This window comes from Erinaceus europaeus, chromosome 12 (assembly GCF_950295315.1).
Source record: "Erinaceus europaeus chromosome 12, mEriEur2.1, whole genome shotgun sequence".
NCBI lineage: Eukaryota > Metazoa > Chordata > Mammalia > Eulipotyphla > Erinaceidae > Erinaceus > Erinaceus europaeus.
The window spans coordinates 98,231,157-98,249,927 of record NC_080173.1 but is presented as its reverse complement, the minus strand read 5'-3'; the positions used below and the strand labels follow the sequence as shown (position 1 = coordinate 98,249,927).

At 55.1% G+C, this 18,771-nt stretch overlaps 1 protein-coding gene across 8 annotated transcripts in view; it reads right to left on the bottom strand.

Moving 5' to 3' along the window:
• The window catches only part of CELSR3 (cadherin EGF LAG seven-pass G-type receptor 3), a 45,346-nt gene that overhangs the window by 12,537 nt on the left and 14,038 nt on the right, over window positions 1–18,771 (bottom strand). Inside the window, exons 17-36 of one of the 8 annotated variants that reach the window (XM_060204689.1) lie at window positions 17,634–17,743; window positions 16,100–16,309; window positions 15,219–15,414; window positions 14,812–14,967; window positions 14,362–14,533; window positions 13,780–13,947; window positions 13,435–13,561; window positions 13,141–13,347; window positions 12,811–12,985; window positions 11,949–12,061; window positions 11,462–11,541; window positions 10,897–11,020; window positions 10,418–10,537; window positions 10,164–10,312; window positions 9,854–9,969; window positions 9,062–9,562; window positions 8,479–8,679; window positions 5,743–6,631; window positions 4,983–5,028; window positions 793–2,539 (exon numbers count right to left, since the gene is read on the bottom strand). In XM_060204689.1, coding sequence (XP_060060672.1) covers window positions 2,525–2,539; window positions 4,983–5,028; window positions 5,743–6,631; window positions 8,479–8,679; window positions 9,062–9,562; window positions 9,854–9,969; window positions 10,164–10,312; window positions 10,418–10,537; window positions 10,897–11,020; window positions 11,462–11,541; window positions 11,949–12,061; window positions 12,811–12,985; window positions 13,141–13,347; window positions 13,435–13,561; window positions 13,780–13,947; window positions 14,362–14,533; window positions 14,812–14,967; window positions 15,219–15,414; window positions 16,100–16,309; window positions 17,634–17,743 — 3,875 coding nt within the window. In that variant the 3' untranslated portion in view covers window positions 793–2,524. Of the gene's footprint in view, window positions 1–792; window positions 2,540–4,982; window positions 5,029–5,742; window positions 6,632–8,478; window positions 8,680–9,061; window positions 9,563–9,853; window positions 9,970–10,163; window positions 10,313–10,417; window positions 10,538–10,896; window positions 11,021–11,461; window positions 11,542–11,948; window positions 12,062–12,810; window positions 12,986–13,140; window positions 13,348–13,434; window positions 13,562–13,779; window positions 13,948–14,361; window positions 14,534–14,811; window positions 14,968–15,218; window positions 15,415–16,099; window positions 16,310–17,633; window positions 17,744–18,771 lie in introns of those variants that run through there. The other 7 variants (XM_060204688.1, XM_060204692.1, XM_060204690.1 and 4 more) reach the window with 7 other exon arrangements.

Below are 18,771 nucleotides of genomic sequence, written 5' to 3'. Positions count from 1 at the left end.
CTCAGGCAGAAGTTGAAAAACAAGATGAGAAAAGAAAACACAAGTAGAACCTGAAATGGAATTGGAGTATTGCACCCAAGTAAAAGACTCTGGGGTGGGTGGGTGGGGAGAATACAGGTCCATGAAGGATGATAAATGACATAGTGGGGGTTGTATTGTTAAATGGGAATCTGGGGAATGTTATGCATGTACAAACTATTGTATTTACTGTTGAATGTAAAACATTAATTCCCCAATAAAGAAATAAATTATTTAATAAAAAAAAATACAACTAGAGAAACAAAAGAGAAAATAAAATTAAACATTTAAAAAAAATGTTGTTGTTGTTTTATATTTATTTTCCCTTTCGTTGCCCTTGTTGTTTTTTCTTGTTGTTGTAGTTATTGTTGTCGTTGTTAGGACAGAGAGAAATGGAGAGAGGAGGGGGAGACAGAGAGGGGAGAGAAAGACAGACACCTGCAGACCTGCTTCACCATTTGTAAAGTGACACCCTCTGCAGGTGGGGAGCCGGGGGCTCAAACTGGGATCCTTAAGCTGGTCCTTGTGCTTCGTGCCATGTGCGCTCAACCCACTGCGCTACCGCCTGACTCCCTTTTTCTTCTTTTCTTTTAGACAAGGAGGCAGACAGGTAGAGAGAGGGGAAGAGAGAGAGAGAGAACACAGCGCAGAGGCTTCCTTCAATGTACTTGGGGTCAGGCTTGAACCCAGGTCATGCATATGGCAAAGTGAGCTGTTGAGTCAGCCCTCACAGCTACCCTCCTATCCCCAGCCCCGAATTGAAAGAAACAATGCTCATTTTCTATAGAAGTTTATTCCCAAAACAGAGCGCGGCTTCACGGAACAATTTACACAGACAGGGAAAGGGGCCACTGGGTTGGAGGGGGAGACCCTCAGAGAGGGACATCTACAGAACCTAGGATGTAGCAAGGACAACTCCCATCTCTCCACCCAGACCCCTCAGCCCTCCAAGGGCTAGGGTCATTCTAGGTAAGGAGAACTGGGGTCCTGGCTGGTGGCATTTGGTACCAGTCAGAAAAGTAGAATTTTCAGTCCCCTTGGAAAGTGCCTCCCAAGAGTATGTTTGTGGGGAGGGAGGTCTGCACTGACCCTCCACAGCCCTGCCCACTCACTGTGCCCATTGGCAGCAGGGTAGCTAGTGCCAAGGTTTCCTGGAACTGCTATTCAGCAGGGGACGCAGGGCCAGCTGGGAGAGCTACGGGTCAGAAACCCACCCAAGACGGCCAGGTCCAGACTTCTCCCCAGTAGGACCTCCAAGCCCCTCTCCCACTTTCTCACTTGTAAACAAAAGGGGAAGAAATCATCAACTGTAAACAAAGTATCAAAGTTCAAAAGTTTCAGGTTGTAAACAAGGTTGGAAAATGCTTGACAACTTGGCCTGTAAACAAAGTAACAAAAGCTCCCAGTTCTGGAATTATGACAAAGTAACAAAAGTGAGTTTTGTGACCAGGGTCCTAACAGTCACTTGTCTCTTGAGAAGGGAATCAAGAAGGGACGGGTGGAGTCACTTCCTACAACCTGGGTGCCCAGGGCCAGGGGATTCCTGTAAACATGGAGGCAGTGACAGCTACATTCTCAGTCTTCAGTCCCCTTCTTATGTTTGTTCCCTTGGCTCACCCTGCTACTCCACCCTTCAGAGCAAACCCTAGGAGGGCAGTGTCAGGGAGTCAAATGGCACTACAGATAACTGCTACTTATGGGGGGGGGGGGAGGCTGGCGCAAGGCCCCTCCACCACCCTCTGGAGGAATGCCTGTCTGAGCCTCTCCCCATGGGAGAGAGGGAAGCCTTGCTCTGTAAACATGACATCTGCTGCCCCAACAGTGCCCCACAGCATCAGTCCTAGGTCATAAGGCAGTAAGTGGCAGGAGACTCCACATAATAAATACACACACACAGACACTGGGAGGGGGTGACATGAGCAAGCCCCGGTGAGGAGGGCAAAGGACCCAGGTTTCCAAGACCAGTCCCCAGTCCTAGAAGGTTGGCCCCTGGGGCAATGAATAAGCAAAGATCAGTTCTGCACTTTGGGTCCCGACAATATTCAGTTCAATGGGGACAGTGTGGGGTGAGGAGGTGGGGTGCAGGGGCATGCTCCTCCTATCTGATTCGCCCCAGTAAGATGAAAGAGCACAGATGATTTGCAGGAGCCCAAGCAGTGCCAACGTTCTGTACCACTTTCCCTCTGTCTCCCTCCCCCTCCCAGCCCAGCGTCAGAACCATGGGAGACAAAAAGCTGAAAAATAACTTAAGCATATCTCTCTGGATACAAAGGTACAAAAGGTATAAAAGTCCTCCCCTCAGGCCCCTGCCCTGCACCTGCTACATGCATGCTCACTTGCTCACAGACAAGCTTGCGACTCAGCACCGCAGCGGCAGGGAGAGCCGAGGGCTGGTAGCAGGCACCTCGGGACCAGCCCCTCATTCCTGGAGTCTTCAGCTCCCCCGTGTCCTCCACAGCCTGCAGCTATCCCTCCTTGTCGCCAGTGTGCCCCTCAGGAGTGACCCTCACTTCTGGGAACTCTGTGGAGTGGAAGAGACACGGAAGATGGTCACCGAGAACACGGTCAGTTCCCGCCAGACTACCTGACACCTTACTGCAGCCTTGGCTCTCACCCTGAGCACTCTGGGCCCAGGGTCCTCAGAGGTCTTCTCCCTTTCCGGAACCCCAGCCTCATCAGCAAGGACTCTTAGCCATCTAATCCTCTTCTCTCTAAGTACTTAGCAAGCAGCCGCCATGAGCCCTGGACAGATGTGTGCTTCTAGAATTTCCATATCACAGTTTGTTTAGTACAGAACCATTCACAGGTGGGGGCTAGGCGGTAGTGCAGCAGGTTAAGCGCACATGCTGCAAAGCATGAGGACCGACATAAGGATCCTGGTTTGAGCCCCTTGCTCCCCACCTGCAGGGGGGTCACTTTGCAAGTGGTGAAGCAGGTCTGCAGGTGTCTTGTCTTCCCCTCCTCTCTCGAATTCTTTGTCCTATCCAACAACAATGACAGCAATAATAATAATAATAACAACAACAACAACGATAAGCAAGGACAACAAAAGGGGAAAAATATGAGCAGTCACTACAACAATTAAAACAAGGGCAACAAAAGGGAATAAATAAATAAATAAATATTTAAAAAATATATGAGCAGTAGATTTGTGGTACAGGCACCAAGCCCCAACAATAACCCTGGAGGGAAAAAAGAGAGAGAGAGAGAGAGAGAGGAAGAGAGAGAGAGAGAGGAAGAGAGAGGAAGAGAGACAGCTGTAACACTGCTTCCCACTCATGAAGCTTTCCCCCTGCAGGTGGGGACAGGGGGCTTGAACCTGGGTCCTTGAGTATTGTAATATGTGTGCGCTCAGCCAGCTGCACCACCACCTAGCCCCTTTTTTTCTTTTTTCTTTTCTTTTTTGTCTCCAGGGTTATCTCTGGGGCTCAGTGCCTGCCCTACAAACCCACTGCTCCTGGCAGCCATTTTCTCCAATTTTTGGATAGGACAGAAAGAAATTGAGAGAGGAGGAAAGAGAGAAAGAGAGAGACATCTGCAGACCTGCTTCACCACTTGTGAAGTGACCCCCTGCAGGTGGGGAGCTGGGGGCTCGAACCTGGATCTTTATGCGGTCCTTGTGCTTTGTCCTATGTGTGCTTAACCAGGTGCACCACTGCCTGGCCCCTAGGAAACTAGATCTCAACAGGTCAAGTATGACTCGAGCCCACACTCTGCGCAGTGCCCCAGATTCTGGCCACAAGGTTAGCGCACAGGAGGACCCGGCTGGTGCTCACAGCTCCCTGCCCTCTGCCCACAGCAGCTTTTCAGAGCTCTGGGCACCAGACCCCCACTTCCCCTGCCCACCTGACTTGAGGTGGTATGGAGGACTGAACTGGGATTTCAGAGCCTTAGGCTTGAGAGTCTTTTGTATAAGTACTATATAACAACCCTGCTGTTTGCTATTTATTTATTTATTTATTTTTTGGTGGCACCAAGACCTCACACCTGGGCTGGGGGTGTTATCACCAGTCCAGGGCCACCTTTGTTCTTTTTTTTTTTCTTTCTAAATTTTATTTATTTTTTCCCCTTTTGTTGCCCTTGTTGTTTTTGTTGTTGTTATTGCTGTCGTTGTTGGATAGGACAGAGAGAAATTGAGAGAGGAGGGCAAGACAGAGAGGGGGAGATAAAGATAGACACCTGCAGACCTGCTTCACCGCCTGTGAAGCGACTCCCCTGCAGGTGGGGAGCCGGGGGCTTGAACCGGGATCCTTATGCTGGTCCTTGTGCTTTACTCTACCTGCATTTAACCCGCTGCACCACCGCCCAGCTCCTTTCCCCCTCCCCCTCTTTTTTTTTTTAAAACCAGAGAACTGCTCAGCTCTGGCTTATGATGGTTTGGGGGATTGAACCTGAAATTTTGCATCCTCAGGCATGAGAATCTCTTTGCATAACCATTATGCTATCTACCCCTGCCCCCTTTGTTCATTCTTATTTCAGGAATACAGACAGAAGCAGAGGGGCCGGATGGTGGTGCACCTGGTTGAGTGCACATGTTACAATGCGCAATGACCCAGGTCGAATGCACCCCCTTGTCCCCACCTGCGGGGGAAAGTTTCATGAGTGGTGAAGCAGTGTTGCAGCTGTCTCTCTGTCTCTCTTCCTCTCTGTCACCCCTTTCCTCTCAATTTATGGCTGTCTTTATCAAATAAAGATAGTAAAAAAAAAAAAAAAAAAGGGAGAGAGAGACAGAGGCAGAGACGTCACAGCACCAGGCCTTCCCCTGGTGCCAGGGCAACTCCCATATTATGCCAAGGTTGAGACCCAGACCATGTACGTGGCAAGAAAGGTGCCCTAACAGCTGAGCTAACTTCTAGCCCCCGGTCCTCCTTCTGACTTCTGTGTGCCAAGCTGCTGCTTGGTTATGTCTATACTTCCCAGTCTGACTGGTACCCAGAGGACCAGGAAGAACTGTATCAACTCACATTCTGTGTGTCTCCGTGCCTCCAGCCAGGAGAAGCTTGACGCTGGCTGAATAAAAAAAATAATTAGGGGGCCGGGCAGTGCCATAGCTTATTGAGCACACACTACCATGCTCAAGGACCAAGGTTCAAGCCCCCTGGTCCCCATCTGTCCTTCCCATCTCAATTTTCCTTTCAAAAATATTTAATTATAAAAAATTAATTAGGACAGGGAGATAGCATAGTCCTGATGCAAAAGACTCATCCCTGAAGCACCTGAGGTTCCAGGTTCAGTTATCAACGCCACCATAAACCAGAACTGAGCAGGACTCTGTTTCAGGGCTGGAGAGGAGTAGTGGCTTTGAGGGTGATGCAGCAGTGTTGGAATCTCTCTCAGTCATCAGTGTTGAGTTTAACCTTGTGCTAGAATGATTCTCTGCTTCTCTCTCTCTTTCCCCTCTCATTAACACATCTTCCTTTTTCTTTTTTTTTTTAAATAAATAAATACCCTGGTGTTACTTCCGGCTCTTCTTTCTCCCCCTTCTCTAAGCAAGGTCTCCAAACAAAGCTCATCCCCCCCCCACCCGACCCCCCCACCATCCCAGATGGCCTCTCCCCTGGCTTAGCTCAGGAGGTGACTGGTCCCAGTCAAGCCTCTGCCAGATTTCTGCCCCCAGCTTGAAGCCTGCAGTTGTGCTGAATCTGAAACAGCCCCCACCCCCTCAGCACACAGGAGGCTGCCCAGGCTGTGGGGCTGAGCGCAGGTGGCCGGGCCCCTGCTTACTCTGAGTCTGGTGACAGTTCCGAGATGCTGTGGGACGTGGCCGAGCGAGGCGTAGAGGGCCCAAGCGCAGAGGCTGTGGCAGAAGGCGTGGCAGTGGTGTGGGGCCCCGAGGGCGTGCTTGAGGACTGCACAGAAGAGGAGAGAGCCGAGGAGTTGAAGGAGGCGAGGATAGAGGAGAGAATGTCTAACTGCTCTGTGGAGGGGCCGTGGCTAGAACCACTGGCTGGGTCCTCCCTGACTCTGAGCAGCTGTGCGGGCGGCCCCAGGCCTTCTCGACAGGGGTGCTGGCTAGGCACGTGGTCTAGTTGCTGCCCTGAGTTCCATCTCCTGGACAGAGAGTCCAAGGGCCGGGATGGCAAGAGGGGGTCCCTTGAGTGTTGCCGCTGGGGAGACAGTGGGAGCGGTGGGGGCTGTGGGTCCAGGTCCCGGGCTCTGTGGGGTGGGGGCAGTGTGCTCAGCCACTCGCGGGGCGCCCCAAGGTCCAGCGCATCCCGTGACCCAAAGCGGCCGGCCGTGGTGCCAGGGTGGTCCCTGGGCGGCTGCCTCCGTGGCAGGGTGCTGCCCCGGTCCCTGGGCTCCAGGCGGCCTGGCACAGCAGCCAGGCGTTCCTGAGAACCCGGCCGACTCAGGGGCCGCAGAGTAGGGGCAGGGGCCTCCTCCAGCCGCTCTCGGCTCAGCTGCCGCCGGAGAAGCAGGTCCAGTTGTTCCCGAGAGGAGTAGCGGCTGGCAGGCTGCGAGAGGCTGCCTGTGCCCCCTCCTGCATAGATGCGGCCGTAGGAGGCGGCTGGCACAGCACGGTGGCCCAGGGTGGCTGCGCGGCACCAGGACAGCTCTGCAGCACCTCGGGTCTGTGGTACCAGTGGGCACTCTAAGCGGTTCTTCAGGATGCCTGCAGCAGGAATGGGGGGGGGGCACGGTCTGTGCGGTGCAGCCTCTTGGGGCTTCCTGGTGACACAGGGTGGGGACAGTCACCCCTGGGGAGGAGCAGAGGCAGCCCCTGGGAACTGCAGCTAGCAGGGGACTGGGGGCAGGGTAGGGGGGAGCAGTAACCCCCCGGTCAAGCTCTCATCCTTACAGGAGCAGGGAGGAGGGCAGAGGGAGGGTGGCCCCCATGTCCAGGCAGTGGAGTCAGAGGGGTTGGAATCCTGGACTGAGGCAGGGCTATTCATTCCTTGGGGCCCTAGGGGTATATGAGTGAGGACACAAAGCCCTAAGCTAGGGCAGAGGCAACTTGTTTTGGCCCCTAGAAAGCAGGAGGGGAGTCAGACACTTTCTAGCTTAGAAAAGTTTTTAGTTTAGTTTGTTTTTGCCTCCAGGGTTATCCCTGGGGCTCAGTGCCTGCAAGACAAATCCACTGCTCCCAGCAGCCATTTCTCTCTCTCGCTCTCGCTCTCGCTCTCTCTTTTTTTGATAGAGACAGAGAAGAAGGGGGCTGGGGTAATAGCATAATGGTTATGCAAAAGACCTTCATGCCTGAGGCTCCAAAGTCCCAGGTTCAGTCCTCACTGACACTGTAAACCAGAGGTGAGCAGTGCTCTCTATGTATCTTTCTCTCTGTCATATATTTTAATATTGTTAATTTTTAATAAATTAAAATTTTTTAAATAAAATATTTAAAAAGAGAGAGAGAGTGGTCCGGGAGGTGGCGCAACAGATAAAGCACTGGATTCTCAAGCATGAGGTCCTGAGTTCAATCCCCAGAAGCACAAGTACCAGAGTGATAGTCTGGTTCTTTCTCTCTCCCCTCCTATCTTTCTCATTAATAAATAAATAAACAAATAAATAAAAGAGAGAGAGAGACCTGCAGGGGGGTTGGGCAGTAGCGCACCAGGTTAAGTGCACATGGCGCGAAGCGAAGCGCAAGGACCAGCATAAGGATCCCGGTTCGAGCCCCCGGCTCCCCACCTGCAGGGGAGTCGCTTCACGGGTGGTGAAGTAGGTCTGCAGGTGTCTGTCTTTCTCTCCCCCTCTCTGTCTTCCCCTCCTCTCTTCATTTCTCTCTGTCCTATCCAACAACAACGACATTAATAACAACAACAACAATAAAAACAAGGGCAACAAAAGGGGAAAAAATAGCCTCCCGCAGCAGTGGATTCGTGGTGCAGGCACCGAGCCCCGGCTATAACCCTGGAGGCACAAGAAAAAGAGAGAGAGACCTGCAGCACTCATAAAGCTTCCCCACACACACACACAGGAGGGGACTGGGGGCTTGAACTGGGGTCCTCTTAGACAGTAATGTGTGCTCTACTGGGTACCCCACTACCCTGTCCCTTAGAACAGGTTTTGTTTTTGAAGAGTTGGCATCACTGCTTTTAGACCACTGTTGCATTCAGGGGGACAGAGGGAGAAGCAGCACAGCGAGAGTGTCCCTGGTTCCATGGCAATGCCCATGTGGTGCCAGGGCTCAAACGTGAGCCCTGCACATGGCAAGGCATGTGCCCTACGCAGTGAGATTTCTGCCCAGCCCAGATCAGGAGCGCTGAGACCATTCCTGGGGTCCACCTTTGCTAAGTAAACTGGGTTGGGGGAGGACAGGGAAGGAGAAATCCCTTAGGCTGGGTCAGGAGTGGCCTCTGGGATCCCCAGGGTACGGGCTAGAGTTGGGGGGGGGCCAGCAAGAAGTCCACAGAGCAGGAAGGGCAGTGCCTGCAGACCAAGAACAGGGCAGTCAAGGCCCCAGATCAGCGCCCCTGGGAAGCAGCTTGGGGAGCTGGGCGCCCTGGAGTGCAGGCCTACCTTTCCTCTGGCGCTGAGCCCGACCCAAGGAGGTTTCATCTCCACTGGTCAAGGCCAGGTCGGGCTGGTTGTTGTTAGCCGCGTCCTTGCTGGTGTCCAGCCCCAGGCGTCTTTCCGAGCCCCAGGTCTGCAGAGCACAGGGAGCCGCCTCGCATTCACCTAGGGCTGGCCAGTAGGACAGGAGGTCGTTGCCATCCATGTCTGTGGGGTCAGGGCAGGTTACAGGAACCTCGGGTTGGCTCCAGTGACTCATGGCCCCATCACCCAGACTCAGTGTCCCCTAGCCATAACAACTCCTGAACCCTTGACTGTTCCTAGTGGGCAGAGGTGTGTGTGTGTGTGTGTGCGTGTGCGTGTGCGTGTGCGTGTGCGTGTGCGCGTGCGCGTGTCTAGGGACAAGGTTGCTGAGAAGCCCCCCCTTTTTTTTTTTAATACTTTTTAACTTATTTTTTATTATCTGGATAGAAACTGCCAGAAGTCGAGAGGGAAGACGGAGATAGAGAGGGAGACAGAGAGATACCTGCAGCCCTGATTCTTTACTTGTGAAGCTTTCTCCCTGCATGTGGGGACTGGGGACTCGAACCTGGGTCTTTGTGCACTGTGACATGTGTGCTCCTGACTCTTGACTGGACGTGGACAGAGGCCGAGGGTGGGGAATGGCGGCCGGAGGAAGACCATGGGAAAGAGGAGGGAAGAGCGACTTGCTCCCTAACACCCCGCTTGCCGCGCTGTTCTGGAGTTCTCACGAGAGCTCTCGTCAGCAGGACATGGGTGGGAGGCAGCAGGAGAAGGGTGCAGAGCCAGTAATGAGCCCCAGGGGGGGCGTTCAGGAAGGTGCCAGGACAGCAGCAGAGTCTCTGAGGCATAGCCAGGTGGGACACAGCGTGTCTCCTGCTCACCCTGGGGAACCAGAGGGCCCCATCACCTTTGGGATGCGCCAGGAGCCTCTCACTCTGGGCTGCTCGGCGGAGTGGGCGCTGAAAGCGTCCCCGTGTTCTGCCATTGTCTTCACTTTCTGAGGATGGGATGGACAGACTTCTCTCCTCCTCCAAAGACAGGTCACTGTCAGAGTCAGAGTCCGCACCTGGAGTGCGGAAGGTCAGCAGGAAGGAGGCACAGCAATGGCTTGGGGAAAAGAGGGGCTGGGGGGCGGGACTGGGGGGCGGGGAGTGAAGAGCCTGGAGCAGAGGGCCTTGAGGGAGCTTGGAGGAGGGGTAGGAGGGAAGGGCTGGGACTGGTCAGGACCCAGGGCTGGGGGGCAGGGAGAGCGGCCTCCAGGGGTCAGACAAGGGGTGGGTTGGGCTTCCCCACCCAGGTCAAGGCAGGAGAAAGGGGAGTGACTCCTCTGCCTCTCCCTCCTTGCCCAGGCCCCCACCTCCACCAGCGTCTCGATGGAACATGGCCACATCCAGGTCAGTGGGGCCGGTGTGAGCCTGGAGGCTGTGGTCAGTGTGGTCAGCAGCTGAACCATGTCGAACCAGGACATTGTCCCTGGAAATATGGGAGCCCCCAGTCAAAGTGGGGTGGGGTGGGAGGCATGTGGGCTAGAGCATCTGAGTGTGCACTGGCTGCGTGGGGACGGCTCCTGCACGTGTGGGGCAGGAGGCCAAGTCAGTCAGAGCCAACTTCCGGGGACATGGGGCTGGTCTAGTTGTGTCCCTGCAGGCAACCACCCACCCTCTCACCTGAGGTAGCCACGGCCCCGCTGGCTGTCTTGGTCCTGGGTCCGGCCGGAGCGGGCACTGCTCACTGAGGACACGGTGGAGGCACCAAGAGTGATGCGGATAAGGCCGCTCTCCTCGAACAGGGCCGTGTTATTGTAAGCTCCGGGCCCCTGGCACAGGGAGTGGGGGGTACAGGGGTATAAGTCGGCCCCAGCGTATTCTCAAGTCCCATCCCCCCACCCCAGCCTAACTGCCTGGCCCTGAGAGCCCCTCACCGTCCCAGGTGCTGATGGCCTTGCCTCCTCGGGCACTGCCTTCCTGCCCAGACAGGCTGGTGTCCAGGCGGCCCGAGCATCTGCATTCAGGACACAGAAGAGCAGCAGCACTGCCAGGCCCTGTGGTCAGTGAGTGGTTGGTGGTCAGTGAGGGGTCAGAGACAGAGAGGGCCACTGAGGATGAGCTGGGTCAGCAAGAGGGGCATCACTGTAGGCACATGAGTCGGGGGGCCTTCTGGAAGGGGGAGGCCAGGGAGCTGTGAGAGGGTCCAGCTGGGCAGCAGAGACAGTGAGGGGTCAGAGTGTCAGGAGTGGCTGTGGGCCCTGGGCCAGGGAGCAGCTGGGAGCCCTGGTGTTCGGAAGGCCACACCTGGCTTGGCATCAGCCCCTCCAGGCCGATGGTCACTGCACTGCTCGGGGCTGGAGCCACCCCACTGGAGGCCCCTCTGGGCTGAGAGGACAGAGGACACCTGAGTTACCTGGAGCCCACACAGCCCTGCGTGGAGGTAGTGGAAGGCCAGGATGCTGTGGTTGACTGCCAGGAGGCCAAAGAGCCAGGAGGCACTGACCAGCAGAAGGAGCAGAAAGGAGCTGCGAAGGGTCCTGTCGAGGGGGCGTGGAAGGACGGGACACGTGGTTCACGCAGGGCTCACACAGGAGGACACGGGAGGAAAGGCATTCACACAGGAGCAGGGGTGCATGAAAGACCCAGGAGAGTTTCCAGGGAACCGTGAAAGGATGTGGGGAGAACGTACAGAGCAGAGGAGACAAGGGAGGCGAGTGGAATGGAGTGAGTCGCCCAGCCACGGGAGACTTGGAGACCCAGGCTGAGGGGAGACTGGCTGGCAGCACTTGTAGGGCCAGGGCACTTCGAGGGGGCCCCAGAGGAGCACAGGCCAACACAGCTGCCAGCTCCTTCCCCTGCCCAGAATTTAGAGCCTAACCTGCACAAGGGATGTTCTGGGGACTCTGCTGCCACCCAAGAGGAGGCTGCCATCCTAAAAGCCCCACCCCCACCCCCAGTGCCCCAGCCAGCTAACTCACAGTACAGAGGTCTTCTTGGCCTCCCTGGGCCCAGCAGAACAGGCTGTGCGGGCAGCGAGGAGAAACATGATTGCATTCATCTGAACCCACAGCCAGACACGGAGCAGGGGAAGGGCAGAAAGAGACACAGAGACAGAGTGAGAGGCAGACAGATCCACACTCAACAGAGAGGCAGACACAGAGATATGTGTGCGCACACACACACACACACACATACAACATATGGCAGAAATAGAAAGTCATAGAAGAGGTCAGAGATGGGGAACCGGACACAGAGGCAGCAGAGTCCCAGACCCCATGCCTCCCAGCTCCATGCCAGCCGAGTGGGGTATGATCACCCTTTGACTGCAGAACAGAAATGGAAGCCAAGGCTAGGAAGGCTGCATGCTGCCACCTGCATGTCACCCCTCAGCTGCCAACACCACACCGCAACAGGGCCCCCCAAACTAGGGGTACATACGGGTGGCATCAACTACCGGTTACTCACCACAATGACAAGCACAACAGGGCCCGCAAAGCTCCAGATGAGGGGTTCATGGACTGAGATCCAGCAGAAGTCAGGGTTCCCATAGCCCTCAGGGTCCAGGCCGACAGCAAGGCCTGCGTGGGGAGAAGGGGTGAGACCAAAGAGGCAGACACACCTGGTCTCGAGCTACCAACCCTCTTTTTAAAAAATATTTTATTTGAGTGGCTTTGTGCTTACCCAGTTAAATAGTAGTTAAGTGTTAATTCCTAGCATAATGGGTAGGTTTTTTTTTTTTCTGCCTTTAAAATAACATTTTTTTATTATTTAAAAAAAAATTATTTGGGAGCCGGGTGGTAGCGCAGCGGGTTAAGCGTAGGTGGCACAAAGCACAAGGACCTGCGTAAAGATCCCGGTTTGAGCACCCGGCTCCCCACCTGCAGGGGAATCGCTTCACAGGCGGTGAAGCAGGTCTGCAGGTGTCTGTCTGTCTCTCCCACTCTCTGTCTTCCCCTCCTCTCTCCATTTCTCTCTGTCCCGTCCAACAACGAAGACAACAACAATAACTACAATAATAAAACAACAAGGTCAACAAAAGAGAATAAATAAATATTTAATATATATTTTATTTAATAATTTACTTAATATTTTAATGAGAGAGAAAAACAGAAATCAGAACATTGTTTAGCTCTGGATGATGGTGATGTTGGGAATTGAACCTGGGGCTTCAGAGCCTCAGGTGTGAAAGTCTTCTTTCTACGGAACCATGATGGTGTCTCCCCAGCCCCCCACCCTCTCATAACAGGGAGAGATGACAATGGGGGGCCAAGGCTCAGGTGAGGAGCAGCACCAGGAGCAGGGGAGGGGCCCAGCCACGGGCACTCACCGAGCAGCACGGCAGGGACACCCCAGCCCAGAGCATGGTAGAAGCGCATGGCGCCGCGGTCTATGTTCCGGGGTTCGACCTGCATACGGTAGAGGTGCAGCCCCTGCACCAGGAGCCAGGCAAAGGTGCTGAGGAAGAAGTAGTGCAGGAGGATGGCCACAGCAGTGCACAGCAGCTGGAGGCGGGGTGGCGCCAGTCAGGACCTCGCCCGCCGCAGCCCCCTCAGCCCCCAACCTGACCTCAGCGTCCTGCCCCAGGAGCTTGGGCTCCCAAATACACACCCTGACCGCTGCCCCCGTCCTTCCTGGGGTCCCAGCCCTGATCCTGCACCTGGTTGTGGGTCCTGTGTATCCCCAGCAGGAAGAGGAGCTCGGCCACCCCCAGGGCGGCTGCCACGTTCGCGTGGATCCCACGCATGTTGGACTTGAGGCTGCGCAGGCTTAGCAGGACGGCTGCCGTCAGCAGCAGCACAGCCACGGACACAGCCACCATCACGTGGGTGAACACGGCCAGCAGCTCCAGGTCCCCTTCCAGCCGCTGTGAGGACAGGGATGGTCAGCAGGGTATTAGGCGTGTCTGCCCTTTGACCCTACCCCCTGCTCAGGAATCAAGACACAGCCCCACCTCACGTGGGGAGGCATCCATGAGGACCCCAAAGGTCCCTGTCCGGCTACAGCGACACCGTGCGTGGGACCCGTTCCTGTGCACCAGCTCGCAGTCCCGGGCCGTCCACAGGCCGTGCTGGTCCACCCTGTGGCCACAGGGCAGTTAAACCCACGTCCCCCTGGGGAGAGGGGCCCCATGCCAGGAGAGGGGTTGTGAGAGACTGCGGGAAGGGCAGGGGTGCCTGGTGTTGGGAAGCAAGGTTCTCTGAGCCAGGGCTCATGGGGGCACTCATGGCAGCCCCAGGGCAGGCTTGACACCCCAAGAGTAACGGAGCCCAAGGGTTTCCAGAGGAGAGGTCCTCACGGGCCAGGCGGGTCCCACTGCACGCAGATGGCCTTGCTCCGGTTGGCTGTCTGCAGCAGGCGGAACTCCAGGCTGATCGGGGACTCCAGAACACCCCTCAGGGAACTACGTCCACGGAACACCGCCACACTGACCACGGGTGAGTTCATGACGGGGTTCTGGGGAAGCCTAGGGAGACACCCTAGCTGAGCTCTGCTGCCCAGAGGCGAGTGCCGCAGAGCAGAGACAGCTTCTGAGCACCCTCCAGCTCTGCTGGGTTACTTCAGGACCAGGTGTCTGTGGCCTAGCTGGGGTAGCATGTCTTTGGGAAGATAACAGGTTCCCTGCAGCCCGGGGGCTTCATAGCCACTGCCCGCACCCCAGACTGCCCTCCTGCTGCCACCCGTTGGCTTATCTCTGCCTGGCAGCACATGGCTCTGAACATCACTGTCGGTGACCACACACATGCCAAAGACCATGGCCCGTCAGGACCCCAGGGTGGTCAAGGCCCCCAGGGCACCTATGCTTCTGCCCACCTAAGAGGGGTTCGGGTCTTGGCAGGAGGTTGCAGGAAGTGCAGGGGAGAGACACTAGGAGTGGTACCTGGCACCCCGGCGCTCGGCTTGGAACTGGGCAGGGAGCAGCCCCCCCAAGGTCCGGTAAACGAGGAGGATGACAACAGAGACTCCAGGCTCGGGCTCAGGTTCTGCAGGGGCCGGTGTGGGGGCCACACTGGAGGTGGCATTTTCTGTGTTGCTGCTGCTTGTAGGCACAACTGCCAGGGAAAGAGAGAGTGTGATCGCCAGTAGCATGAGATGCCCAGCACCCACAGACCCAACCCTACACCCAGCCCGGGTCTCAAGTAGGTTCAGAACAGGGAGTGAGGGGTCAGGGACCCAGAATGGAGATCCAGGTTCCCACAGGCCAGGGAGAGGGCATTGTGATGATGAGGTCTGGCAGGTGTACGGGGTCTCACACAGGGAGGCTGGCAAGAGGAGAACTAACTGATGTGGAATCTGACTTCAGGGGCACAGGGAGGCCTAAGGCTCTCACCGTCGGGTGGGGACAGCCGAGGGGACTGGGACGGCAGCAGCACGTGTGTGTGAGGGTCCCAGGCATCCTGGCCCCGGAAAAGGTTGCTGTGGTAACGAGGGTAGCGTCGGGTTCCCCGGGTGGGGCTGGGATGCTCCATCCGGTCAATGCTGAGCACTGCCCAGGGGAAGGAGGGTGAGGCCCATCAAGCTGTCCCCTCTGCTGGGCAGCCCACTGCCCTGCTCCCAGCACGCAGCCCAGGCCCATAGCCTCCTTGGGTCACTGCCAGGGCCTAGGCCCCCGGAGGCACTGAGGGTGGTGGCACAGCCTCTGGAGACTAGACCATGAGTGCTCCTGGCCCCTCAGACCTCCAGGTGCTCACCCTGTCACGCCCTTCATTCGCCCCCTGCCCCCTCACAGCCACGCACTGATATTGGGAGTCACCAGCCCCACGGGGTTCAGGTACGTGTGCTCCATGTTCCTGGCAAGTGTGGCCGCATATTCCTCCAGGTGCTGCACTAGCCCGGCGCTGCCCGGGGAGCCTCCAGGGGCCCGCTGCCCCAGGGCTGCCCACAGGTCCCTGGTGTCTGGAGCGAGCAGTGCAGAGCCAGCCCACAGCAGATTCTAGGAGGGGGAAAGGTGGGTTCAGCCCAGTGAGGATGTGAAGGGACAGGGCAGGTGCCCTTCAGAAGGGCCCCAGCCGGCAAGGGAGGGAGAGTCTAGGATGTGAATTTGTTTTTCTTTCATCATCATCATTATTATTATTATTTTGCCTCCAGGGTTATTGCTGAGCTCAGTGCCTGCACCATGAATCCACTGCTCCTGGAGGCTATTTTTTTCCCCTTTTGTTGCCCTTGTTGTTGTAGCCTTGTTGTGGTTATTATTGTTGTTGATGTTGTTGTTGTTGATGTTGGATAGGACAGAGAGAAATGGAGAGAGGAGGGGAAGACAGAGAGGGGGAGAGAAAGACAGACACCTGCAGGCCTGCTTCACCGCCTGTGAAGCGACTCCCCTGCAAGTGGGGAGCCGGGGGCTCGAACTGGGATCCTTGCGCTTTGCACCACGTGCGCTTAACCCGCTGTGCTACCGCCCAACCCCCTCTTTCTTTTACCAGAGCACTGCTCAGCTCTGGTTTATGGTGGTTTGGGGGATGAACCTGGGATTCGGAGCCTCAGGCATGAGAGTCTTTGCAGAACCATCTACTCCTGCCCTGTTTCTCTTTCAATTTGTGCCCAGGGTCTTTACTTCCCCAGGGCTGGAGGGGACCTGAGTGAGAATACCAGGGTCAGGAACACAGGGTCAGTCCTACCTCGTTGAAGTGGGCATCCTGGGTGGCTGTTAGCCCAAAGCCCTGCTGATGGCTTTCAAAGGCCAGCAGGTGGGCCAGCAGGCGGGCAGTGACCCGGATGTCTTGGCTGAAGTAGTGCTTGGTGCGGCCCGTCACCTCCCGCAGCCTCTGAGCCAGTTTCTTGGCCTCTACTGTGTCCAACGTCGTCTTGTTCAGCTCCAGACCATCCAGCTGCCAGGACAAAGAGCCGGTGGGGGTCACCTGAGATGCCTCAGACCTTCCCAAAAGCCTCATAAGAGAAAGGGCTTTGGGGGCTGGGCAGTGGTGCACCAGGTTAAGTGCACATATTATAAAGCCCAAGGACCGGAGCAAGGATCCCAGTTCAAGTGTCCGGCTCCCCACCTGCAGGGGAGTCGTTTCACAGGCGGTGAAGCAGGCCTGCAGGTGTCTGTCTTTCTCTCCCCCTCTCTGTCTTCCCCTCCTCTCTCCATTTCTCTCTGTCCTATCCAACAACAATGACAGCTATAACAATAATAATAACAGCAAGGGGTCCAACAACAATGACATCAATAATAACTACAACAATAAAACAACAAGGGCAACAAAAGGGAATAAATAAATAAATAAATAAAAATTTAAAAAGAAAAGTGGCCACCAGGAGCAGTGGATTCCTAGTGCAGGCACCAAGCCCTAGCAATAACCCTGGAGGCAAAAAAGAAAAGGGGGGGGGGGTGTTTGGTGTGGTCCAGGAGGTGGCACAGTGGATAAAGCACTGGACTCTCAAGCAGGAGGTCCCGAGTTCAATCCCCAGCAGCACATGTACCAGAGTGATATCTGCTTTGTTCTTTCTCTCTCTTCCTATCTTTCTTATTAATAAATAAGTTAAATCCTTTTAATTTTAACTTAGTTTGGAGATGGGGAGTCAGCATAATGACTATGCAACAGATTCTCATCTCTGAGGCTCCAAAGTCGCAGGTTCATCCCCCAGTACTACGATAAGCCATCTCTCTCCTCTCTGCCTCTGTCTCTGTCTCTCTGTCACTAAAAAGTAAAATAAAATATTAAAAAATAAAAAAGGGTTTGGGGGTGAGGGAGATAGCATAATGGCTTATAGACTCTTTAGCTCAAGGCTCCAAGGTCCCAGGTTCAATTCCCCCCAATACCACCATAAGCCAGAGCTAAGCAGCAGTGCTCTGGTAAGGGAAGGGAAGGGAAGGGAAGGGAAGGGAAGGGAAGGGAAGAAAGAAAGAAAGAAAGAAAGAAAGAAAGAAAGAAAGAAAGAGGAAAGAAGAGAAACGGAGAGAGAGAGAGAGGGGAGAGACCAGATTAAAGGGCAACCAAGCAGCCTGGGAGGAGGTACAGTGCCGAACTTTGGACTCAGATACTGGATCCAGCCTGCAGCTCTGCATGTGCCAGGGTGTTTCTGTGACCTCTCTCTCTCCTCTCTCTAAATATCTAGTTCATGAAATAAATCAATTCCAGGAGGTCAAGAGCTGGCCATAGTGTGGGGCCCATCACAAGGCTGGGGAGGTCATCAGATCAGGGCAAATCTCACCTGCAAATTGAGTTCTTCAAAGGCAGGAGAGGTACAATTGAAGAGGTCAGGCTCTAGCCAACCCTGCTCTTCATCACAGAGCCGCACGGCAACACCTGGGGCAGGCAAACCTGGTTACAGGGGAGGTGACCACAGCTCCCTCCCCAAGGGGCCAAGGGCGGCCTCCACAGCTGAGGCCAGAGTGGTGGATCTGCCAGAAGACGCACCTATAGCTGCACCTAGTTGAAGGGCCCCAGCTACTTGTCAGTCGATCGTGCAGGCTCTGTGTGCCGTTCCGCACCATCCTCAGACACACACACACACACACACACATACACACACACACACCTGCTTTACCCAGGGTGAGCACACAGAGCAGAACAAGCACACAGGCATATAGTACTGCCCTCCCCCAACAAGCCCCTCCCCCCCCAGCACACAAAAGCCAGGCCTCCCAGGTACATCTGAGGGCAAATAAAATATCATGAAAGGGGAGTCGGGCGGTAGCGCAGGGGGTTAAGCGCACGTGGCGCCAAGCGCAAGGACCAGCGTAAGGATCCCGATTCAAGCCCCCGGCTCCCCGCCTGCAGGGGAGTCGCTTCACAGGCAGTGAAGCAGGTCTGCAGGTGTCTGTCTTTCTCTCCCCCTCTCTGTCTTCCCCTCCTCTCTCCATTTCTCTCTGTCCTATCCAACAATGATGACATCAACAACAATAATAAATACAACAATAAAACAACAAGGGCAACAAATGGGAATAAATAAATATTTAAAAAATAGTATGAAAGAAAAAGGGTTTAGGGGTGAGGGAGATAACATAATGGTTATGAGGAGACTCTTTTTTTTTTTTTTTTTTTTTAACCAGAGCACTGTTCAGCTCTGGCTTATAGTGGTATGGGGGATTGAACCTGAGACTTTGGAGCCCCAGGCATGAGAGTCTGTTTGCATAACCATTATGCTCTCTACCCTCCACCCATGAGGAGACTCTTAAGCTCAAGGCTTCAAGGTCCCAGGTTCAAGCCCCCCCACATCACCATAACAAGCCAAGTATTAATCGGTCTAGTGGTGAGTTTGCTGCCATCTCTTTCTTGTCTATGAGGCTGGATGGAGGGAGGATGTTGAATGAGAACTAGGACTTTGTGGTCACCAGTAACAAGGGCCC